At 42.9% G+C, this 26,101-nt stretch overlaps 2 protein-coding genes across 4 annotated transcripts in view; one reads left to right on the forward strand and one right to left on the reverse strand.

Moving 5' to 3' along the window:
* The first annotated feature begins 2,869 nt into the window (after positions 1–2,869).
* Positions 2,870–16,864, forward strand: srp19 (signal recognition particle 19). Of its 3 annotated transcripts, none has more exons than XM_059969574.1 (5): positions 2,870–3,002; positions 10,333–10,408; positions 10,896–10,967; positions 11,065–11,173; positions 15,149–16,864. In XM_059969574.1, the coding sequence occupies exons 1-5, from the start codon at positions 2,965–2,967 to the stop codon at positions 15,280–15,282; spliced, it is 429 nt and encodes a 142-aa protein (XP_059825557.1). In that variant the 5' UTR covers positions 2,870–2,964; the 3' UTR covers positions 15,283–16,864. The 3 variants fall into 3 exon arrangements, with proteins under 3 accessions (XP_059825557.1, XP_059825558.1, XP_059825556.1); XM_059969575.1 differs by having other exon boundaries at positions 2,896–3,002; positions 10,366–10,408; XM_059969573.1 differs by lacking the exon at positions 2,870–3,002 and adding an exon at positions 3,012–3,216.
* Positions 16,865–17,109: 245 nt separating this feature from the next.
* Positions 17,110–26,101, reverse strand: part of reep5 (receptor accessory protein 5) — a 39,026-nt gene continuing 30,034 nt past the window's right edge. Inside the window, exons 4-5 of the mRNA XM_059969572.1 lie at positions 19,051–19,219; positions 17,110–17,467 (exon numbers count right to left, since the gene is read on the reverse strand). Coding sequence (XP_059825555.1) covers positions 17,418–17,467; positions 19,051–19,219 — 219 coding nt within the window. The 3' untranslated portion in view covers positions 17,110–17,417. The remainder of the gene's footprint in view (positions 17,468–19,050; positions 19,220–26,101) is intronic.

The raw sequence follows: 26,101 nt of genomic DNA on the forward strand, positions 1-26,101 counted from the left end.
CTCTAACCTCTCTGCAAAAGACAGTCCGGACATCCCAGGAATTAACCTTGTGAATCTACGCTGCACTTCCTCTACAGCCAGGATGTCCTTCCTTAACCCTGGAGACCACAACTGTACACAATACTCCAGGAATGGTCTCACCAGGGCCTTGTACAAATGCAAAAGGATTTCCTTGCTCTTGTACTCAATTCCCTTTGTAATAAAGGCCAACATTCCATTAGCCTTCTTCACTGCCTGCTGCACTTGCTCATTCACCTTCAGTGACTGATGAACAAAGACTCCTAGATCTCTTTGTATTTCTCTCTTACCTAACTCAACACCATTCAGATAATAATCTGCCTTCCTGTTCTTACTCCCAAAGTGGATAACCTCACACTTATTCACATTAAACGTCATCTGCCAAGTATCTGCCCACTCACCCAGCCTATCCAAGTCACCCTGAATTCTCCTAACATCCTCATCACGTGTCACACTGCCACCCAGCTTAGTATCATCAGCAAACTTGCTGATGTTATTCTCAATGCCTTCATCTAAATCGTTGATGTAAATCAAACAGCTGTGGTCCCAATACCGAGCCCTGTGGCACCCCACTAGTCACCACCTGCCATTCTGAGAAACACCCATTCACCGCTACCCTTTGCCAACCAGTTTTCTATCCATGTCAATATCTTCCCCCCAATGCCATGAGCTCTGATCTTACCCACCAATCTCCTATGTGGGACCTTATGAAAGTCGAGGTACACTACATCCACTGGATCTCCTTTCCTGGTTACATCCTCGAAAAACTCCAATAGATTAGTCAAGCATGATTTACCCTTGGTAAATCCATGCTGGCTTGGCCCAATCCTATCACTGCTATCTAGATATGCCACTATTTCATCTTTAATAATGGACTCTAGCATCTTCCCCACTACTGATGTTAGACTGACAGGACGATAGTTCTCTGTTTTCTCCCTCCCTCCTTTCTTAAAAAGTGGGATAACATTAGCTATTCTCCAATCCTCAGGAACTGATCCTGAATCTAAGGAACATTGGAAAATGATTACCAATGCATCCACAATTTCCAGAGCCACCTCCTTTAGTACCCTAGGATGCAGACCATCTGGACCTGGGGATTTGTTAGCCTTCAGTCCCATCAGTCTACTCATCACTGTTTACTTCCTAATGTCAATCTGTTTCATTTCCTCTGTTACCCTATGTCCTTGGCCCATCGATACATCTGGGAGATTGCTTGTGTCTTCCCTAGTGAAGACAGATCTAAAGTACTTATTAAATTCTTCTGCCACTTCTGTTTCCCATAACAATTTCACCCAATTCATTCTTCAAGGGCCCAACATTGTTCTTAACTATCTTCTTTCTCTTCACATACCTAAAAAAGCTTTTGCTATCCTCCTTTATATTCCTGACTAGCTTGCATTCGTACCTCATTTTTTCTCCCCGTATTGTCTTTTTAGTTAAATTCTGTTGTTCCTTAAAAATTTCCCAATCATCTGTCCTCCCACTCACCTTAGCTCTGTCATACTTCTTTTTTTTTAATGCTATGCAATCTCTGACTTCCTTTGTCAACCACTGTGGCCCCTCTCCCCCCTTTGAATCCTTCTTTCTCCGGGGGATGAACTGATTTTGCACCTTGTGCATCATTCCCAAGAATACCTGCCATTGCGGTTCCACTGTCTTTTCTGCTAGGATATCCGTCCATTTAACTTTGGCCATCTCCTCCCTCATGGCTCCATAGTCTCCTTTGTTCCACTGCAACACTGACACCTCCGATCTGTCCTCATCCTTCTCAAATTGCAGATAAAAACTTATCATATTATGGTCACTACCTCCTAATGGCTCCTTTACTTCAAGATCGCTTATCAAATCCTGTTCATTACACAACACTAAATCCAGAATAGCCTTGTCCCCAGTTGGCTCTCGTACATGCTGTTCCAAGAATGCATCCTGTAGGCACTCTACAAACTCCCTATCCTGGGGTCCAGCACCAACCTGATTCTCCCAGTTCACCTGCATGTTGAAATCCCCCATAACTACTGCAACATTACCTTTGCCACAAGCCAATGTTAATTCCCTATTCAACTTGCACCCAATATCCATGCTACTGCTTGGGGGCATATAGACAACACCCATTAGGGTCTTTTTGCCCTTACTGTTCCTCAGTTCTATCCACACAGACTCCACTTATCGTGATCCTATGTCTCCCCTTGCAAAGGACTGAATCTCATTCCTCACCAAAAGGGCCACCCTACCCCCTCTGCCCACATTGCTGTCCCGACATAGCACGTATACCCTTGTTCATTCATTTCCCAGGACTGATCTCCCTGCAGCCATGTCTCCTTTATCGAAACAACATCATAGTTACCCATTTGCACCTGAGCTTCAAGCTCATCTGCCTTATTTCTGACACTTCATGCATTCAGATAAAGAATTTTTAGCCCATTTCTCCTCTCTCTGTTTAAATTGCTGCCTATTGTGCTTAACCCAGCTCCCGGAACTCCCATCGGGCTATACGCCCCTTGAATTTTGTTGTCCTTCCTAAATTTACTTATTCTTTCTGCACATTTAACTCCATGTTCTGTCAGACCATTCCTCAGTACAACACAAGATCGAAGTCAGATGTAGATGGAGTTTAAGCAGATGCTGTAAAACAGAATTTTATTTTTTCATTATTGAGCATTCATTTATTTAGTGCATTAATTTTAATTACTACTTGTCCTGCGGCCTGTATAACAGCTTTTCTCCTTCTAAAAGTGGCTGCTGAGCCTATCTGCAATCTTGCCCCAGGCTTCAGAATTTTATTTGGCGATAGCGGAAGTTGAGTTAACCTGATGATTGACAAGCACTCGGGCCAATAACAGCAGACAGAGTACCCGCAGGCTCGATGAGAGGAAACTTCCGGTTTGCCGACTGGGTCGCTGTGGACGGCGGGAGTTGGAGGACGGGAGAGTAGCGGCGTGCGGCAGTATGGTGTACATGGATAAAAGTCATGCCGATAAAGACAGGTAATCTGAGAGGGGCTGACGCCCAAGTTTGGGGCGGCTTCCGGACGGACCGACGGGGCTTCCCTTTTAACTGTATCAGTGTTGGGGGAATCCGCTACGTCACCATCGGAACGCTCCGGATGGAACACTGGGATCCGGGCGTTCCAGTGGTGTCGTCACGTTGCCCGGCGCCCAGATGTTACCTTTCACAGCGTTCCGTTCACCTTCAGTCCAGGTAACGTGGGCACTGGGACCGCAGCTTCTCCCGTCCTGCCCTGGTCACCGTGCTCTCTTCCGGGAGGTGGGATTGATAGAGAAACTGAGGCCACAGCTGTCAGCAGGCTTTTCTGACCACATTGCTGGCACTTTCCAGTGCCAAAACAAAACATCCCTCGCGAAGTCGCCTGGAAGTCAGGCTTTCGGACTTGCTGAGTATATTGTGTGTGCTGATCTAGATCAGAATCAGCTTTATTATCGTCGGCCGGTGTCGTGAAATTTGTTATCTTAGCAGCAGCAGTAAATGGGTATATTTTTGTATGTTAAATAGGTGGATTAAAAATGATGCAAAACAGAGATAGTATAAAAAAAGGTGAGGTAGTGTTCATTGGTTCAATGTCCATTTAGAAATCGTATGGCAGAGGGGAAGAAGCTGTTCCTGAATTGTTGAGTGTGTGCCTTCAGATTTCTCTGTTCGTCATACCTGATGTTAACAGTGAGAAGAGGGCATGTCCTGGTTCTGGGGGTCCTAAATAATGGATCTGAGGCATTGCTCCTTGAAAATGTCTTGGAAACTATAGAGGCTATTACCCATGATGGAGCTGACTAATTTTACAACTTCCTGTAACTTTTTTCAATCTTGTGCAGTAGCCCACTCCCCACCACACCAGACAGTGTTGCAGCCGTCAGAATGCTCTCCACTGTACATCTATAGAAGTTTTTGAGTGTTTTAGGTGACAAACCCCTAATCTCTTTAAACTGCTATTGAAATATAGCCTCTGTCTTGCCTTCTTTATAGCTGCATTGATATGTTGGAACCAAGTTAGATTTCAGAGATATTGACACCCAGAAACTTGAAATTGCTCACTTGCTCCATTTCTGATCCCTCTGAGGATTGGTTCATATTCCCTCGACCTCACCTTCCTGAAGTCCACAATCAGTTCTTTTGTCTTACATGACATTGAGTGCAAGTTGTGGCACCACTCAACTAGCTGATATATCTCACTCCTGTATGTCCTCTAATCTCCGTCTGAGAGTCTACCAACAATGGTTGTATTATCAGCAAATCTATAGATGGTATTTGAGCTATGCCTAGCCACACAGTCACGGGAATAGAGAGAGTAGAGCAGTGGGCTAAGCATACACCCCTGAGGTGCACCAGTATTCATAGTCAGCGAGGAGGAGATATTATAACCAATCCACACAGATTGTGGTCTTCTTGTTAGCAAGTGCCCCCTGGATCCAACTGCAGAGGGAGGTACAGAGGCCCAGGTTCTGTAACTTCTCAATCAGGATTGTGGGAATGCTGGTGTTAAGTGCCGAGCTATAGTCAATGAACAGCATCCTGACAGTTATTTGTGTTGTCAGGTTGATCCAAGACCACGTGGAGAGCCAGCGAGATCGCATCCACCGTAGATCGATTGTGGCGATAGGCGAGTTGCAGTGGGTCCAGGTCCTTGCTGAGGCAGGAGTTGATTCTAGCCATGACCAACCTCTCAAAGCATTTCATCACTGTAGATGTGAGGGCCACTGGACGATAGTCGTTAAGGCAGCTCACACTACTCTTCTTGGGTACTGATATAATTGTTGCCCTTTCGGAGCAGGTGGAAACTTTTAACCGTGGCAGTGAGAGATTGAAAATGTCTTTCAACACCACCGCCAGTTGGTTGGCACGTGTTTTCAGAGGCTTAGCACATACTCCATCGGGGCCTGTTGCCTTGCGAGGGTGCGCCCTCCTGACATCGGCCTCCCAGACAGAGATCACAGGGTCACCAAGTGCAGCAGGGATTCTCCCTTTCAAAGTGGGCAAAGAAGGCATTGAGCTCATCTGCTAGTGAAGTATCACTGCCTTTCTTGCTATTGGGTTTTGCTTTGTAGGAAGTAATGTTCTGCAAACCATGATGGAGTTGATGTGCATCCGATGTCACCTCCAACCTCACTCGGAATTATTTCTTCACTCTTGAAATAGCCCTCCCCAAGTTATACCTAGTTCTCTTGTGCCTAGAGAAGTTACTGAGATTACCTGGGTCTTTAGGGACTTTAGTGATGTACATAGTGATGCATCTTTGAAAGGGATAGTTTAGAGGTAACTGGCCTTTTGGGCTGAATGGCCTGTTTCTATACTGTATTACTGAATATAATTTAATCCTGCTTGCAATGTGTTCTGCAGACTGGAGCGAAGCAAATGTGACTCCACTATACGGCAAAGGGAAGGGCCGGTCTATTAACCTAATATTGGTAGTTGGGAAAATGCTGAGATCAAAAATACTGTGGTGTCCTAATACATAGAAAATTATTATGGTAAAGCTTGCATTGGAATGTGTTTTTTAGTGAATATACAAAGAGGCTCTCAGGACAAGGAGATCTTTAGCCTCCCACTGCTGCAGTCGGAGATTCCCACCTATTTCCAGGAAGCTGGTGGTGTACTTGGTCACATTGGCCTCTCCGGATCCAAACAAAGGTGTAATTGTTTGTCCTTTGTGTCTTTTGACGATTGCCAGACACTGCTGGGTATGAACACGAAGTACTGCTGGTCTGCCCCACTAGTGTGTTGCTGGATAGTGGTGGAGCTGGACTTTTAACACACTGTGTTACAGCCTGCTGCAGCCACCTGGTGCAGTACGCGGAGCGTGGTCCAATGGATGGTGTGGTTGATTGTACTGGACATTCTTATTGTGATCACAAGATCCTGTTGGACATTGCTAAGGTAGAATACTGTGAGTTCAATTCACTGGTTCTTTGGCGAGACTGAGAGCAGTGGACTGCATTGCTCGGTTGTTGCACAGGCCGCTGAGAAAGAAGACTCTGGAGTAGGCTGTATGCCGTTGGATGCTGTAGTGGGTTGGGGGTGGCCCCTCCTGTTGGTGCTGCTCTCCAGTGTTTGCTCAGTGGGAGTCGGACTGCTTTGCAATCACCTGTGGCTATGCTTGCACGAGACGAGAAACTGCTGCAGGCTGTTATTGCAGAAACATGGCTTCAGGACAACTTCCATGTACCATCAATCTACAGGCCATATTAACATAGAAACATAGAAAATAGGTGCAGGAGTAGGCCATTCGGCCCTTCAAGCCTGCACCGCCATTCAGTCTGATCATGGCTGATCATCCAACTCAGAACCCTGTACCTGCTTTCTCTCCATACCCCTGATCCCTTTAGCCACAAGGGCCATATCTAACTTCCTCTTAAATATAGCCAATGAACCGGCCTCAACTGTTTCCTGTGGCAGAGAATTCCACAGATTCATCACTCTCTGTGTGAAGAATTGTTTCCTCATCCCGGTCCTAAAAGGCTTCCCCTTTATCCTTAAACTGTAACCCCTCGTTCTGGACTTCCCCAACATCGGGAACAATCTTCCTGCATCTAGCCTGTCCAATCCCTTTAGAATTTTATACGTTTCAATAAGATCCCCCCCTCAATCTTCTAAATTCCAGTGAGTATAAGCCTAGTCGATCCAGTCTTTCTTCATATGAAAGTCCTGCCATCCCAGGAATCAATCTGGTGAACCTTCTCTGTACTCCCTCTATGACAAGAATGTCTTTCCTCAGATTAGGGGACCAAAACTGCACACAATATTCTAGGTGCGGTCTCACCAAGGCCTTGTACAACTGCAGTAGAACCTCCCTGCTCCTCTACTCAAATCCTTTTGCTATGAATGCCAACATACCATTTGCCTTTTTCACTGCCTGCTGTACCTACATGCCCACCTTCAATGACTGGTGTACAATGACACCCAGGTCTCGTTGCATCTCCCCTTTTCGTAATTGGCCACTGTTCAGATAATAATCTATTTTCCTGTTCTTGCAACCAAAGTGGATAACCTCACATTTATCCACATTAAATTGCATCTGCCATGAATTTGCCCACTCACCTAACCTATCCAAGTCACCCTGCATTCTCTTAGCATCCTCCTCACAGCTAACACCGCCGCCCAGCTTCGTGTCGTCCGCAAACTTGGAGATGCTGCATTTAATTCCCTGGTCTAAATCATTAATATATATTGTAAACAACTGGGGTCCCAGCAGTGAGCCTTGCGGTACCCCACTAGTCACTGCCTGCCATTCTGAAAAGGTCCCGTTTACTCCCACTCTTTGCTTCCTGTCTGCCAACCAATTCTCTATCCACATCAATACCATACCCCCAATACTGTGTGCTTTAAGTTTGCACACTAACTTCCTGTGTGGGACCTTGTCAAAAGCCTTTTGAAAATCTAAATATACCACATCCACTGGCTCACCCAAAATCTAAATCTACCACATCCACTGGCTCTCCCGTATTACTCAGGTATATGGGTTGTTTTGTTTTTGTAATTGTATTTTTTTTCTGCTGTCATAATTTTATGTGCAATATATACTGTGCGTGACTATTGGTACTGTATTTTGCACCTTGGCCCCAGAGGAATGCTAGTTCATTTGGTTATATTCATGAGGATGGTTGAACGACAATTGAACTTGAACTTAAAAAGGGCATCAAGCAAACTGATGGCCAAGAAGATTAGAGTGAGCTGCCTCAGTGACTATTGATAGCAGTCACATCTACTGTGATGAAGTGTTTTCAGAGGACAGTCATGGCTTCAACTAACTCCTATCTGAGCAAGGACCTGTATCTGCTGTAATTTGCCTACCACTGCAACAGGGCTACAGCAGACACGATTTCACTGGCTCTCTATTGGGCCTTGGACCACCTGGACAACTGGAATGCATATGTCAGGCTGTTGTTTACTAGTTACAACTCAGTGTTCAACACCATCGTGCCCTCGGCACTAATCAACAAGCTCCAAAACCTGGGCCTCTGTACCTCCCTCTGCAACTGGATTCTTGACTTCCTCACCAGGAGACTAGTCAGTGTGAATCGGTAATAATTTCTCCTCGCTGACAGTCAATGCGGACGCACCTTAAGGTGCTCTTCTGTCTGTGTGCTCGTGGCTGCGTGGCTAGCACAGCTCAAACACCAGCTATAACTTCACTGATGATGCCAATGAGAAAGATCGACTGTTTGAGTGGTGTCAGAGCAACAACCTCGCACTCGCGTCAGGAAGACCAAGGAATTTATTGTAGACTTCAGAGAAAGGTAGTTGGGAAAACACACTCAAGTCTTCCATTGAGGGGTCAGAGGGAGCAACTTCCAAGTTCCTTGGTGTCAACATTTCAGAGGATCTATCTGGGACCCAACATATTGATGCATTCGTGGAGTAGGTACGCCAGTGGATGTACTTTTCTGAGAAGTTTAGCAAGATTTGGTGTGTTACCAAAGACTCACGAATCTCTTCAGATGCACCATTGAGCTTTCAGATTGGCTGCATCACCACCTGGTATGGAGGGGCCGCTGCACAGGATGGAAAAGTTGCAGAGGGTTGTACACTCCACCATCTCCATCATGGACAAAACCCTTTCCACCTGTTTAAAGGGTGATGCCTCAGCAAGATACCATCCATATCCACCCAGGTCATGTTCTCTGCTCATTAGGGAGAGGAGGTACATGAACCTGAAGATTGACACTCTGTTTTGAGAATGCCTTCTTGCCCTCTGCCATCAGATTTCTGAACAGTTCATGGACACTAGCTTGTTCCTCTTTTGCATTTTGTATTAGTTGGTAGAACAGAGTTCATCATCTGCAAACTTAAATTCTCTTCAAGCCCAGTTAAACTCTCTCAATATCTGGTTATTTCCTGAATATTTGTTTTGCTTTCTGATTTTCGGCCCCTGCATTCTTTTGGTTTTGTGCATACTAAGTATTCACTACACTGGGGAATATCTAGAATAAAATGCCCGTGAATTTTATTGGAAAATGTGACAGGAAAACTTAACCTTGCTTTAGGATATTACCAAACGGAGAACTAAATATTTAGAACATGGAACAGTACAACACAGGAACAGGCCATTCGGCCCTTAATGGTGTGTCGACCCAGCTAAAAAGTAAATCAATAACACCTATACACCAACCTGCACAATGTCCATATCACCCCTGAATCCTCATATTCATGTGCCTATCTGAACGACCTTTAAAAACCTCTAATGTATTTGCCCTTACCACCGTACCAGGCAGTGCTTTCCAAACACCCCCCACTCTCAGAGTAAAAAAACGTACCCCACACATCCCCCTTGAGCATACCTCCTCTCACCTTCAATGCATGCCTTCTGATATCAGACATTCCAACCCGGGAAACAAATCCTCTCCGTCCATTCTATCCATGCCTCTCTTAACCTTGTAAATCTCTATCAGATCATACTGACTCTCCAGAGAAAACAACCCAAGTTCATCCAGCCTCTCGTGACAGCACATACTCTCTAATCCAGGCAGCATCCTCTCCAAAGCCTCCAAAAATCCTTCCAATAGTGGGGCAACCAGAACTGTATGTTATACTCCAGTGCGGCCTAACCTGAGTTTTTTGAAGTTGCAACATAATCCTTTGACTATTGAACTCAATGCCTCGACTAACGAAAGAAAGCATTCCACAAACCTTGTTAACCATCTTATTGACCTGTATAGCCACTTTCAAGGAATCTGAACTTGGATCTCAAGGTCTCTCTGCTCAGCAAAACTATTAAGGACTTTGCCTTTAGAAGTATACTGTCTCATTGCATTTCTCCTCCCGAGGTGTAACACCTCACATTTATCTGGGTTAAACTCCATCCGTCATTTCTCCGTCCATATCTGCAGCTGGTCAATGTTGCGCTGTATTCTTTGCCAGTCTTGTATACTATCCACAACTCCACCAATCTTGGTATCATTTGCAAATTTACTAACCCACCCATTCACATTTCCACCCAGATTATTTATTAACATTACAAACAGCAGAAATCCCAACACAGATCCCTGTGGAACTCCACTAATCACAGACCTCCAGCTTGAACAAGTACTTCAACCACTAATTCCAGACTTCTATGTGCAAGCCAGTTCTGAATCCAACAGCTAATTTGCCACGGATCCCGTGCACATCAATGTTAGCTGTTTGGGCTTAAAATTAGATTTATAACGGCAATTGATGATCAACTTTGATTAAATGAAGCGGTCTATTGTTGAATGTAAAGGAACTATAAATTCATAGAATTACAGATCTGTCACAGATGATAGTATTTTCCTTATGCACTTGTAAGTATGTTAGGAGGATTATGAGTTATAATTCTTTGTCTTGAAGGTTTATTTGCATTTATCCTGCATATATAAACAGCAAAAAGACCATTGCCGAAGGACGAAGAATACCAATAGAAAAGGTAAGACAGTTTCAAACTGATGTTTTGGAGCCTCTTCTTTACACTTCCACCTTTTCCTTCTCTGACCAATGTTTCATCTTGCGTTGCGATGAAAATTTGGTTTAGGTGTTTCTGTTGGTCTAATTAATTCTATCGAAAGGTGTCTATTGATTCTCAGTCAGGTAGCAGCTCTTCTAATTAATTTTAGTGTATTTTTTATGAAATAACAATTACATTTTGGCTGGGATGGCCATTGTGCCTGCAGTTGCTTTCATCCCATGTCATTAATTATCACTTTGTTTTGTATTTCATTCTTCTTTACCTCAGCCACACCATTTTAATCGCCCGTTCTGCCAAAGCCTTGGGCCATTCTGTTTACTCATGCATATCGGCCTTCACTTTCGATGGATTTACTCCGTGAGCTACTAAGGGAAATACTTTACAAGAGTTACATAGCATAAATGTACATTGCTGCACCAGCATTGATTTTATATTTGTGTTTTCAAAGGCTGTCGAAAATCCAACATTTGGAGAAATTCGAGATGTTTGCATGGCAGCCGGGTTAAGTGTGGTCGTAGAGGTATAATGTTTATGTTATTCAATTTGCTGAATGCCGAATATTTCACTTGCCTGCCTGACTGTGCACGCATTAATAGCATCCTGTGCTCTGCTTTCAGAATAAACTTTACCCACGCGAGTGGAACAGAGACGTACAGTTCCGCGGCAGAATACGTGTTCAGTTGAAAAATGAAGATGAGTCCTTCTGTTTAGAGCAGTTTCCTACACGTAAGCATCTGAATCTGTTAAATGCGGAGGAGTCTGTGAATTATTTAGGATAATATGTATTCTGGCTGTTCTTTTTTGAACCAGTGTCAATGTCTTGTACGTTATACTCTTCAATGCCGTCAGGTCAGACACCTGACTGAATTGAACTTTTTAAGGAGGTCACACGTAGGGTTGAAGAGGATAGCGTACTTGATGTAGATGAATGTTAGCAAAGTCTTTGACAAGATCCCATGTGGCGAATTGATCACAAAATAAAAGTCCCTCGGATCCAAAAGAGGTCGGATAGAAAAGTACAGGCCCTTGGCCTGTGATGTCGAGCCAACCTCTTAACCTACTCCAAAATCAACCTAATTCTTCCCTCCCACTTTGCCTTCCATTTTTCTTCCAACTGTCTGCCTATTTAAGAGTCTCCTAAATGTCCCTAGTATATCTGCCTCTATCACCAACCCTAAAAGTGTGTTCCACACACTGATCACTCTCTGTGCAAGGAAAAACTTGCCTCTGACATTCGCCCCCCCCCAGATACTCCCCCCCCAATCACATTACAATCATGCCCTCTTGTATTAGCCATTTCCTCCCTGAGAAAATGTCTTTGACTCTCCTCTCTGTCTATGCCTTTTATTATTTTATATGCCTCTAAGTCACCTCTCACTCTTTAACTCCAAAGAGCAAAAGCCCTAACCCGCTCAGCCTATCCGCTGTCTGATCTAGGCAGCGTTCTGGTAAATCTCTGCACTCTCTCTGAAGCTTCCACATGCTCTTTAAAATGAGGAAAGCAGAACTGACTTTAATACTCCCACTAACCAGGTTTTTATAGAGCTGCAACATTACCTCACGGTTCTTGTGCCCTCCCTCTTGTGCAGCAACTTCGAGGGAGCTATGGACGTGGACTCCAGGATCTCTCTGTTTCTTCATACTGCTAGGAATCCTGCTGTTAACTCCTGTACTCTGCCTTCAAATTCCACCTTCCAAAGTGAATCATTCCACACTTTTCCGGGTTGTACTCCACATCTGCCACTTCCCAGCTCAGCTCCTCTTCCCGTTGGAAGCTCAGACTTCTTGCACCATCCATCTTCATGTCATCTGTAAATTTACTAACCCACCCTTCCACTTCCTTATTCAAGTCGTTTATAAAAATCACAGAGACCAGAGGTCCCAGAACAGAGCCCTGCAGGACACCATTGATCCCTGACCTCCAGGCAGAATATTCCCTATCAATAACCAGCTTCAGCTTCCTATGGGCAAGCCAAATCTGAATTTACACAGCCAGATTTTCCTAGAGCCTATTCTTCCTGACTTTCTGAATGAGCCTATCATGGGGGAACCTTTTCAAATGCCTTACTAATATTCATATACACCGCGCCCACTGCCTGTCTTCATCAATATGCTTTGCCACATTCTGAAAAAATTCATTCAGGCTCGTGAGGCATGAAACAAGCCATCACAAAGCCATGCTGATTCTTCCTAATCAGTCAATGCTTGGAAATCCGGTCTCTAAGAATCCTCCACTGGTCTATATTTCCCAGGGGTATCCCTGTTCCCTTTCTTGAACAAAGAGATGACATGTGCCGTCCTCTATTCTTCTGGTACCACTCCCACAGCCAGTGTAGATGCAATGATCATCGTCAATGGCATAGCAATCTCTCTTCTTGCTTCTCGTAGTTACCTGGGGTATGTCCTGTCCAGTCCAGGCACTTGTCTGTCCTAATGCTTTTGAAAAGTTCCAAAGCATCCTCTTTCTTAACCTTGACACATTCACTGACCTCGCATTCATCATGGCCCTCTCACTGGTGAACACTGATACAATGTGTTCTTTAAGGACCTCCCCTACCACCTCTGACTGCAGACAGGTAGTTCCTCTTTTATCTTTGATCAGTCCTATATTTGCCAAGGCCTTCTCAAGTCCCCTTCCAGCTCTCCTAAGCCCCTAAGCTCTTCTTGGTTACCTTATAACTTTGAAAAGTCCTGTCAGATATTTGCTTTCTGAACTTTAACCCATGCTTCTTCCTTCCTCTTAACTGAATGTTCCACTTCTCTGGTCAAACAAGGTTCCTTCACTCTATCATTCTTTCCCTGCTTCAATGGGACAAACCTTTCCCATGCAAGTACTCCCTATAGAAGTTCCACATTTGTGTAATGTTTCCCTGAGAATATTTGTTCCCAATTTATGCTCCCAAGTTTCTGCCTAATTGTATCGTAATTAGGCTCCTCTCAATGAAATACTCTTCCATACCATCTGCTCCTAACCTTGACCAAGGATATGCTAAAAGTCATGGAATTGTGGTCACTGTCCCTGAACGCTCACTCGCCAAGAGATCTGTCACCTGACCAGGTTCATTGCCTTGTACAAGATCCAGTATGGCCTCTTCTCTAGTCAGCCTGTCCACGTAATTTGTTAAGAATCCTTCCTGGATACTGCTAACAAATTCTGGCTCACCTAACCTTGCACAGCAAATGTAATAGCTATATCTGAAATTATGGTATTATAACTTTTTAGAAAAAAGAATTAGACACATAGTTGAAGGCTAAGTCTGTACTGGGCTATGAGAAAAAGTGGGGCAATAGCTCACCAAGCACAGGTTAAACCTGCAACCAAACACATCTCTTTATGTTTGATTGAGTAGTGGTCTTATTGTTTTTACCAATGGTCTCTCTATTCCCATTTTCTTCAGAATTTTCTCTACGATATTAAATGTCAATTTGGGTTTGATTTCAATCAGACTGTTTGAAAGTTGATGTTTGATTTTTTTTATCATGACTGATTTCATTTTAAAAGTTCAGACCTGGAAAACCCCAAGCAGTGTTTGCATTTCTGTAAGTGAGGAGAGTGAGAAATATCAAGGACCAAAATATTCTGTAGGTGTTAACTTTTAAACCAGGCCATGTTCTGAAACTATACTGAGCACAGCCAACTGGTTAAGTTTCTGGTGTAATTCTCCCTTGGAAGATGATCTCCAGTATGGGGTTTGAATTGAAGCTGTAGCAGTGATGGTAAGTCAGGGGCAACCAATATGCAATCATAAACAAAGTTAGATTGGTGACATTATAGGAGCTTCTTGGTAGACTGTGTTTCCCAAAGAAAATGTATGTCGTTGATGACGTAGGAAGCGCACAAGAATATTGATGGAAGGAAATAGCCAAAGATATATCAAGTTAAGACAGGAAATTGGAACATTATTGAAATGTTCTTAAAATTAGTTTCTGAATTTAAACTAGTTTCACTCTCAACAAAGTTTTCTGGCTTTAAATAAGGTGGCCTTAATTCTGCTGGATTATTAACAACAGCGTTTTAAATAAACGTTCAAGCTCATCTGTGCACTACCAGCTTGGCAAATCACACTTCATTGTAAACTAGTGGATCTCCAGGGGCATTCCTACCATTGCTAGCCCAGGATTGAAACATGACCTCTGATGGTTCGGGATCTGTTTCTGTTCCTGAACTGGTTTAGTAAGCACTTTGTTCTTTGTCAGACTGCTCTATTCCCACAAACAGTCATATGAAGTCTTCAGCTCCTGTTGGTCTGGAAATTATTTGACCTCCGGCATAGAATCCAGGAAGTGAAGCAATTGGGTGTGGGAGAGTGACAATGAACTGAGAAAGATGACATATGGTGTAATTTCTAGAATCACTTCTACATTATACTAGTATAGATCAGACCCAAATTTCAGTAGTACAGTCCATAATAAAAATTTTTAAGGGTAAAATTGTAAGTATCAGAAAATTGTGTTGGTTCTTAGTGTTTGGTCTATTTAAGGAAGGAAGTTGTATTTTTAACTAGGAGATTTTTGGTGGTGAAATTGTTGGTAGAGGATGAGGTGCCTTTTTATGTAGCTTCAGAAATAGCTTTTCACTACTAAAGCCATGTGATATTTACCAAAACTCTGAAATTATAGACTGCAGAAGTAGAACCAAGTTGGTAGCATTTTAAATTACAATAGATTTGTGAAGTTTTTTCTTCTCCCTCACCTCATTAGGTAAATCGGTAATGTTACATGTAGCAGAAATGATTCCAAAACTGAAAACCAGGACACAGAAGACGGGAGGAGGTGACCAGAATGCACAGCCAGGGGAAGGGGGCAAAAAGAGCAAGAAGAAGAAGAAGAAGTGATCATTTCATTGATGGTGCTGTCTTGGGTAATTTATTGTGAAATAGTTCCTGTATTTTCAGATCATTAAGCATGGTTTTCTTTTGCTCAGTGTCACACAGCAAGCCTGGCAGCATCTTTTAAATATAATTTATATATTGGGAAGACATTCAAAATACTATATATGATGTTAGGAACATTTTCTTTATGATACCCTTTCAGTAGTTAACCTTCCTGGTACTACAGGTCTGCTCTGGAGTTGATGTCTTTTGGTAGTATGAATGTAGCTCATTTTGTATTTCTTGAACAAAATTAAGTTACTTTGAACCTTTAGTCACACTTTACTTTTTGGAAATTGCTAACTACTACTAAACATCCAAGTAATTTTCATTTTCACAATGCTTAACAGAACAGAACTTTAACTCATAGTAACTGAGTATTTGTAGTTTAACTTTCATAGCCCATCTTTGAAAAACAGAACATTAACATTTCAAGTATGACTATGTCAAAATGTGATGTTGCATGTTATATAAATTACTGGATGTAACAAATACTAAAGCTGATATACTTTCATTCCCCCTCATAGAAATTCTTGTTCCACTTACCTGAAAACTATATTCTTCCTCCTTTGCTATCTCAAGCTCTCCCCTGACCTTGGCATACTGCTTGTGAGGTGAGGCAAGTTTTAATGTACCCTAATTCCGTATCAGCATTGTCCCTGTAGCAGCAAGTGATGCCGATGGTCATGAAGCTCAATTTCAGTCCATTCAGCTCCAGATGAAAGCGGCTCTGTTTTATAAGCCTTTCTCCAAACTTCAATGCCAGATCAAAATACTGCTGTTTGGATTCCACTTTGTCCCGAATTACAATCAATCACCCTTTACTCTCATTTGTAATGCTAATGAACAAATATGTATTCTGACAACACAGGCCTTGGAATTCTACCATTCTTTTGACATTAATATTGTAGTATAGTTCATCAAGTGTAGAGTTCCGCAATGGTGTTTATGCTTTGCAACCAAGGATCTGCACTTCCCTCCTTAAACGTCTACACCTCTTCACTGTACACTGCTTTTAAAATCTAACTTTTCAACCAGGATTCTTTCAAATTAACAAGCTGTTCACAATCCCCATCAGTAGTTTATAAAAGGTACTGTATTTAATTCACCAAATTGTCTTTATTAGGCTCCGTATCCAAACCATTCATATACACTGATAATGTTAAATTTAAGCTCTTTGTGACCTGAGGCACAGATCTGTCTTGCTCCAGCTCGTAGCCATTTTTCTCCCAACATTGCCAGCTGTGGTAGGAAGTTTCAGTTCCTTCTAGACTGCATCCTAAACCTTCTACCTTAAGATTTGCAAAGTGTTACAAAGTTTCTTCCTCCCTGTACCCATTCAGATCTATAAATGTTTGTGATGTATGAGGCTTGCCAGATTCACCTTCGAAGGAATTTTACTTCTCTTGCTAAATACAGTTAAATTGAACTGGTTTTCAGTCACCTGCTGTGAAGACCTCTGGACCCTGTAGCCTTTCCCAAGAAATTGTGGTATGCATCTTAATATGGACTTAAATACCTATATTTCTGAATAAACTGTTTAAAACACAGCTGAGTCTCATTATGAAATGTTTTTCATTGTAAGTATATACTGTAAAATACTAAAATTTCATTAAAAATTTCTAGTACCCTGATGCATGAAAAATACCCTCTATGTCTTGCCTCTATTGTGTGATATTCTAGTTTAATTCACAGTACTAGCTACTGGTAACATGGCAAAATGCTGCAGAAACCATACTTGCAATTTTAGCATATTTGGCCATTTGAATAAGTTGTTCAAAGGAAAAAACAATCACTTGATAGGTTTATTGGACATTCACCATACAATGAAAGGACAAGACAAACCAGCAAAACTTCACTCAGAATTAAACCTCTATCATTGACATAGTTCAAGAACTTCTCACAAGCAATTAAATATTGAATGTAGTATTACATTAAATTTGAGTATTACATTTTCCACTTGCTTTTGGTAAAATTGAGTACATAGATAAGAAACACATTTAAAGTGTGCATTTTTAAAAAAACTTTCCAAAGGCAATATCTTAATACTCTGGATCCCAGGGAGCAAAGAATAAAGGCAAGCTTTCCAAAGGTATTGCTTAAGTGCTCTTCTTCTCTTCAAAGATCAGGTTTGCTGTTGCTTTCTTGGCTGGCAAAGACACAGAAATTAACAATTTTGAAATACTTATTTTACTTAATCCTAATGTTGCTAAAGAAGTCACACAGGAACCACCCCACCACCACATTACCAAATTAATTTTTTCAAACGCATTTCTGAAAACATTCTGCAATCACGTTGCCAGGTAACACTATTCTAGTACTAATCCCACTTGCATGTCTTTGGTTCATAGCCTTCTATCTGTTGGCATTAAGTGTTCGTATAGATATGTTGTATAATTTGTCCACTCATTGATAGAAAATGTACTTCAAATCTTTGTAGGGACTTCCGGTCCGATGCTCTGCTCCTCCCATACCAGACGGAGATGCAGCTTGATGAAGATGAAAAAGTATGTGGATGCTGGAAATCTGACCAATACATAGAAAATGCTGGAGGAACTCAGCAGGTCAGGCAGCATCTGTGGGAAAGAGTAAACAGTCGATGTTTTGGGCCCAGACCCTTCATCAGGACTGCAGAGGGCTGTGTGCTCAGCACACTGCTGGCACGTGGCTGGGCCGCAGGATTCAGCTCATACTGTCACCTATTTTGCAGGTGACACAACAGTGGCTGGTCTCATCAATAATGATGAGGAGTCTCCATTCCTGATGAAGGGTCTCAGCCCAAAATGTCGACTGTTTACTCTTTTCCATAGACGCTGCCTGACCTGCTGAGTTGCTCCAGCTTTCTGTGTGTGGAGATGCAGCTTGTCAGGACGGTCTCAATGGTGCTCCTATAAAGTTCAGTTAAGATGGGGGAGTGAGGTGAACCTCATTTGCCTCAATCTCCTCAGGAAGTGGAGCCTCAGCTGTGCCTTCTTATTCAGGGAGGTGATATTGAGGGAACCCAGGAACTTGGTACACTTAACTCTCTCTACAGAGGAGCCATGTATTTGCAGAGGGGGCTGGTTCGTCTGCACCTTCCTATGGTCCACAATAATTTCCTTGGTCTTTTCTACGTTTGGACTTGGGTGTTGTTTTCTCACTAGTCTACCAGCCACTGCACTTGCTCTCTGTACTGTGACTCACCATCATTACCAATGAGGTCAACCACTACTTTGTCATGTGCGAGCTCGGCGACAGTTTGAGCTGAATCCTGTGAAAGTTGTGTGTCAGCAGTGTGAACAGCAGTGGGCTGAGCACACAGCCCTGGGGAGGGTTGGTGTTCAACACGATGGGACGTTGCTGCCAAGTGGACTGACTGTGGCATTTCTGTTAAAGCCAGGATCCAGTTATAGAGGGAGGTGTTGAGACCCAGTGCGGACAGTTTCCCCACCAGTCACTCAGCACGGCAGGCAGCGTCTATGGAGGGGAGTAAACAGCTCAATACAATCAGACAGTGTTTGTAACTCCAGGATAAAGACTCTAGAGTGATGAATGCTGTTTGCTTATGGCTACTCCTCATCTATCCCACTCAAAGGACCGAGCATACTGAAGGGTTCTCATAATTATCCTCCTTTTGGATGTTTGCTTTGAGAGAGCCACATTGCAGGCTCATCAAGCACTTGTTTATAGAGGCAGTTCAACCACTCTACTCACAAAAGCACCATAGTGAAATACGCCTTTTATTTATCTTACCATTTTCTCTAATGCTATCTGCAGCTTCCGAAGCCCTGTCACCTAGATCCTTCACGACCTTATCCAGTCGAGCCTCGTGCTTCAGAAAGAAAGTGCGGATAAAGCGCTTGTAGATCATCTGAGAGCCGTTGTTTGAGACGGGGGCCATACACCAAACCAGGAATGCGCACTAAATGTCAGAGAAAAACACATTTAATAACTGGGGATAACAGCCTATAGTGCTTTTGCATTAAATTACTGGTTATATCAACTGTCACAAAATAATTTGCATGATATCTTGATTTATGAGTTATTAGTTGGATTAAGTTAACAAACTTCTACAATTATATCCTCTTGGCACGTGATTTTAACTGTCAGAAAAATATTCAGTCTATCTTTGACCTAAATGGCACTATAAATAAGGAAGGTAAGACATCCATCCTTTCATTGATGCTGGAAGGCTGATAAGACACAGGAGCATCTGAGCAAAGGGGGGGTAATATTAGCAACAAGGAGTGGGGAGAAGTGAAATAGGGCTGGAATACTTGAACACGGAGCTAGAACTTGCATTTGGTCAGCAGAGATAGAGACTTCACCTTATTAATTCTTGGACATATAAGATCAGGAAAGGTAATTCTCTCCCCAGTGGAACACAAACTGCTACTCACTGTGGGACAACTCACCACTAAGTGACTGGTTTTCATTACTGCATTATTCAATTCCTTTTGTATATTAAGTCTGTGGAGGCACAGATCCATTTAGACAAAAGCACCAGTCTAAAGCAAATCCTTAATAATTGATTGAAAAGTTTTCTGCTGAGATTAGCACTGTGGAAAGCTAATACTTTGCCTTATGTTGACAGGTGGTCACAGAGCCCAGATGCCCTATGAAGCATCTTCAGGATCTATTGCTTACTGAATGAATTCCTGTCCCATCTAATGTGTGATTCACTCAGGAATTCACCAATTCACAGCACCATCTGTTACTGAAGTATTGAGTGGAGGTCCTGTTACAAAGCCTGCGTGGTGTTCTAGAATACCTTACTACATGGAGATACATTTATCCCACCTCCTCCTCCCCACCAGATAAATGCAATCAGCACGAGAGATAGATTCTTATTTTCATAATATTTATTCTATTGCAGAACTTCACATCCAAAATATTCAATACATTTTGAAATGTAATGTTGCAATGCTTGCCTTTTTTTACAGCAACAGTTCTTCCGGTTCTCACTAGAATTTGGAATGACTCAAAAGCTGATGATCATAAGTTTTGACTAACTCAAATTAAAATCTGACATCTACCCTAGTTCTATACTGCGTAACCAATTCTGGTCTTTAAACAGCAAATGCTGCTTTATTCCACTTCTGAAAATGGCCTTTTATATTCTTTCTTTTATAAACCCATAAAGGATCTAGATAATCCTTTTCAGAATTCCTCCCTTTTTGCTTGTTCTTAAGCTAAGCCAGATCAATATTAGTCTTTAGGTTCCTTTGCTGTATCTGGTCTCCCTAAGGAGCACAACTCTAAATGCAACTAAAAGGAAATGGAGCCAGCAACCCCTTCCCCTCTACACATAAAATTACTGAAACATTGCTCAGTGTCCTTTATCTCCTCCATATACAGTAGGTCAAATCAGCAATGAATCGAAGGCCCCCAACAACACTGCAGCCCACCCCCACCACACTAGACACACTGTGCAAGGTACGACTCTAATCACTGTAGTGCTTCCTTTTACAGCATAATGATTTGAGTGCCTCAAAACCACACTCAGTCCACTGGCTTGAACTAACTTTATTACCTACATCCTTCATATACATGAGGCGTAAAAATCTTTACATTACATCTGTCTAAATGTGCACTGTGCCATTTATAGTAATTTATAATAAATAGCATGTACAATAGGACATTCAATATAACATAGAAATACAATTGTATCAGCATGAATTCATCACTCTGATGGCCCGGTGGAGCTGGAACAGTTTGTGGTTGGAGTGACTTGGGGCCCCAGCGATCCTTCAGGCCCTTTTTACACACCTGTCTTTGTAAGTATCCTAAATAGTGGGAAGTTCACATCTACAGATGTGCTGGGCTGTCTGCACCACTCTCCACAGAATCCTGTGTTTGAGAAAAGTACAGTTCCCATACCAGGCTGTGATGCAGCCAGTCAGGATGTTCTCAATCATACCCTGCAGAAAGCTCTTAGGATTTGGGGGCCTAGGATTTAGGATTTATGAAGCTTCTTCAACTGTTGAGGTGAAAGAGGCGCTGTTGTACCTTCTTCACCAAATAGCCAGTACGTACAGACCACGTGAGATTTTCGGTGATGTGTATGCTGAGGAACTTAGAAGCTGTTCATCCCCTCAACTCCAGCTTCATTGATGTCAATAGGGGTTAGCCCCTCTCCATTCCTCCTGTAATCCACAACCAGCTCCTTTGTTTTTTGCGACATTGAGGGAGAGGTTGTTTTCTTGACACCACTGTGTCAGGGTGATGACTTCTCTGTAGGCAGTCTCGTTATTATTTGAGATTAAAGCAATCAGTGTAGTGTCGTCAGCAAATATAATTAATAGATTGGAGCTGTGGATACTGACGCAGTTATGGGTATACAGAGAGTAAAGGAAGGGGCACAAGACAGGGTGAGGGCCGAGCTCTTTGAGTTTCTTGTCAAGCCTGGAGGGAATTATGATGTTGAATGCTGAACTGTGGTCCAAGAACAGCATTCTCACTTAAGCATCCTCCTTCTCCAGATGTGTAAGGATGGTGTGTAGAGCTGTTGCTATTGCGTCATCTGTCGATCAGTTGTATAGGTAGGTGAATTACAGGGAGCCCAGTGTGGGTGGTAGCAAGCTGCAGATGCAGTTCTTGACCAGCCTTTTAAAGCATTTGCTTATGTAACATGCTGTAAGGTTTCACTGCCAATGTAATGGCCTCTCCGTGCTGTTTCACTGCTAATGTAATGGTTTCTCTGTAGCAGCAATGTTTGGGTTATAACTAGAGATAACAGGGCTTTGGAATCTGGGGGGCAATCCAATGAGAGAAATGTTGTTCTTGTGAGTCTGGAAGAGAGATTTTCATGGACTTTTGTCAGTGGGAGGAGGAAGACGAGTGTGGAGAGAGCTGGGAGAAAACCAGATGGAGTGGACTGGGAGTGAGGAGGGTCCGAAGGTTGGTGACGCTCGGAGGAGGTTGATGGCTGGTGAACGGCCGTATTAGCAAGCTCCAACGTGCACTTTTGACTTTTTCCTTAAAATGGGCCCTTTTAATTTTCTTTACTAACCCTATATTCAGATTAAGATTTAGCAAGTTCAATTATTTAATTGCATATGAGGTACTGTCTGATATCTTGCGGTGTGGATTTGTAACTGGGCAACACATCAAGTAGCATCCACACAAACAAGATTTCTCAGTTTGGCGGGGCCAGAAGTCGTCTTCCCCTAGACAAATGCATGCTGGCCAAGCCTGAGAGTTACACTTATTATTGTGGTGAGTGCAACAGGACGCCAGTCATTCAGACCAGCCACTCTTGTGCAACTCTTTGGTTCACATTTGAAATGGGGCCATGATGAGGTCAAGGAACAATCTAACTGAGAAATTAATTCTCACTGAGAACCTGCAGTAAAGTGGCAGCTCATATCGGATTCTTTCGGTGCAGCTTGGGGAAAACACTCCTATGGGGGGCAGACTGTGCAGCGCCATGCAGAGTTCTGAACCGTTCAGGATCAATCTCCCTGTTACAGAGACAGTGCAGTGAATATTGACCAGACTGCTTCACCATGTTGAATGGCAGAACACACTAGTAGGCCAGATGTCCTGTTCCTGAGTCCATTATCTATTCCTATTGAGAAGGGGATTAGAGTGCTCAAGGACCATCCAAAAAAAATAAAGCCCTCTCCTGAATAGCGAACAGAATTCTGGTCATCACTGATCTCTGCTCTACTTGACAATTCAATGAATAGCTCATTGAAGATGTATCCCTTTAAAAATAGAAAGTTCTAAACATAGCTTTTCCACTGGGACCTCTCCCATACATGATATAATGTTTTTTTGTGATATATGCATAATCCAATGTGGTAAAGCAGTGTCACATGAAATGAGAAATCCAACTGTTGTGTACCTTTGTACATTCCCACCTAACACTGTGGGATCAACATTTCAATATGTACTATGAAATGACATGATAGAGGTATACAAGATATAAAGAGGAATAGATAGAGTGGACAGCCAGCATCTCTTCCCCAGGGTACCACCGCTCAATACAAGAGGACATGGCTTTAAGGTAAGGGGAGGGAAGTTCAAGGGGGATATTAGAGGAAGGTTTTTCACTCAGAGAGTGGTTGGTGCGTGGAATGCACTGCCCGAGTCAGTGGTGGCGGCAGTTACAGTAGTGAAATTTAAGAGATGACTAGACAGGTATATGGAGGAATGTAAGGTGGAGGAATATATGGGAGGCAGGGTTTGAGGGTCGGCACAACATTGTGGGCTGAAGGGCCTGTACTGTGCTGTACTATTCTATGTTTTATGTTCTATGAACAGTGTAGGTTCTGACCACATTTATCCATCTATTCAGCTCCACAGTCTGGCTCTGCAGCAAATAAAATATTGTATAAAATGACTGAATATACAGAACATGAACTCTGGGAAGTCACTGTCCTTCTCGGCAAAAGCATGTGACTTTTTAATCTGAATAATACCAAGTATTCAGTAATTAACTTTTACAAACATCTGTGCACCTTATTTGCATTCCTTCAAATTATCCCTATTCTGAACTGAACTCAAATTACTGTCACAACAGTTGGAACCCAGCTAGAACATAACAAAGGAGCTTTGAGTTTTGAATGATACATTACTGATACCAAACTCTTTTCATGTATCCCAAGAACACGATCAACAGAATTTGCAGTTATTTCCAATGATGAAAGGTATTCATTGCCCATGGTACAATTGATCCCCAAGTCCCAAATGAAGGTACTAAGCGTTCAACGATGGGATGTTGATGATGCGCTGACCAACCTCAGTGTGTGACAACAGAACAGTATGAACTAAGGTCAATCAGTAATCTTTGAATGATGGTCTAGTTTTACCAGCTGAAGTACACCAGTATGTGTACTTGCTTGTCTTCCTCATACTTTGCAAAAAATGAGGAAGGCAAAGTAAGATAGGAAGTTGGATGATGATGTAATGCCTCAGCTGGAAAGGAAATGGAAATGAGATTTTGACTTTGGAAAGGAGTTTATATTGTTATGATCCCAGCCCCCTCTGTGAGAATCGCAAGAGCACCCGGTGGGGGGGGGGGGGGGGTCAGTAGACCCAGTCGGAGAGAGAGAGAGAGAGAGAGAGAGAGAGAGACGTACCAAATTGCAGGTACCACCAGGGATACAGAATAAAGACAACAGCGACTATTGTCTCATGGAGACCACGTGAAAAGCCCTCGGGCAAGGTGGGCTGGTTGAGAGGGAGATTGCATCATCCCAACCTGATTGACACCTGCGACCCCATGAGGAAGTATAAAGGAGAGTCTCAGGGGGACAGCCCCTCAGACGCACCCAGAAGACACGAGAGAGCGATCCCGCAGCAGCGGAATGCCATTCTGAAGGAAGCCATGTGCGTTAGATTCCGGGATTGGAATTTGTGGCTGGAATCACAGAAAACCGCTTTAACTAACATTGGGGAGAGGAAACCAACGCTCTCCCGATTTCACGGAAGATTCATCGAGACTCGGCAAGTTCTTTCTCTTCTCCCCCCAATCTCTCTCTCTTGGTCGCCCCACGTGAAACCCAGCGATTTTCAAAGGGCTGAGTCTGGCAGCCTTCTGAGTGACTTTTATATTTCCAACGGACAATCTATTAACCCCTAGACATCAGCAGAGCTCACTTCTTAATGATGATGATTAATATACCCCCGCTTTAGATTGAGTGTTGACAATGTGCACTATCTGAATGTATGTATTAACCCTACTTTTGTGTCCCTTTACGAATAAAATGTTTGAAAATAGTGACAACAGACTTCAACAGACCTCTCTATCTTTGCTGGAGTTACGGGATACGTAACAATATGCAACTGCAAAAAAAACTACACCATTTCACATTATCATTAAACCAGAATATATTTTAATTTTGTGAGCAGAATAATTAATGCTTAATGCTGGTAAACCAACTTAAATATTTGCTATTTTAGTCCTATATTGTTTACTCACACATCATGAAGACCCTAGAAAGCCTGGTCCTGGCTCACCTCCAACTGGTCTGATCAGCCCTGGATCCCTGCAGTTCGCCTACCAGGAGCACATTGGAGTCGATGATGCTGTCATCCAGCTACTCCCATTTGGATAAGCAGGGCCGCACTGTGAGGATCACGTTGTTTGATTTTTCTGGTGCCTTCTATACATCCTAATTGTTGGGGGCGGTGGTGGTGAGGGGAAAGCTCCATTCAATCCAGGCTGGCACTTCTGTTGTATCCTGCATAATGGATTACCTGACTGGCAGACCACAGTTTGGCTGGCTTGGACTCCTGTTTACCCTGTGTACCTCAGACTTTAGATACAACACTGAGTCATATCAAATGCAGAAATTCTCTGATGCCTCAGCAATTGTTGGGTGTATAATGGGAGGATGAGTACAGGGCCCTGATGGTGGACTTTGTCAAATGGTGCAAGCTGAATCACCTGCAGCTCAACGTCAGTAAGACAAAGGAGATGGTGATGGACTTTAGGAAGACTAGGCCTGCACTGTTCCCTGTTACTATTGATGGTGAGGACATGGATTTAGTGAGGACCTACAAGTACCTGGGAGTGCACCTGGACGACAGATTTGAGTGGAGCACCAACACAGCCTGTGTACAAGAAGGGCCAGAGTCGCCTCGACTTCCTGAGGAGAATGAGGTCCTTCAGAGTATTCAGGCCTCCCCTTCACATGTTCTACCAGTCTGTTGTCACCAGTACAATCTTCTATCAGTGGTGTGCTGAGGAAATGGCATCAACACCGGTGACGCCAACAGGCTGAATAAACTGATTAGAAAAACTAGCTCTGTTACAAGAGTCAAACTAGATATACTGGAGGCTGTGGTAGAACAA

Source organism: Hypanus sabinus, chromosome 5, assembly GCF_030144855.1.
Source record: "Hypanus sabinus isolate sHypSab1 chromosome 5, sHypSab1.hap1, whole genome shotgun sequence".
Lineage (NCBI taxonomy): Eukaryota > Metazoa > Chordata > Chondrichthyes > Myliobatiformes > Dasyatidae > Hypanus > Hypanus sabinus.

Excerpts from the sequence above, each read along its gene's own strand:
- srp19 (XM_059969573.1), top strand. The coding sequence starts at position 3,122 with ATGGAACACTGGGATCCGGGCGTTCCAGTGGTGTCGTCACGTTGCCCG. Across the intron at positions 3,217-10,332 it reads TCCGTTCACCTTCAGTCCAG|GTTTATTTGCATTTATCCTG; the intron begins GTAACGTGGGCA and ends TTTGTCTTGAAG. Across the intron at positions 10,968-11,064 it reads GGTTAAGTGTGGTCGTAGAG|AATAAACTTTACCCACGCGA; the intron begins GTATAATGTTTA and ends CTCTGCTTTCAG.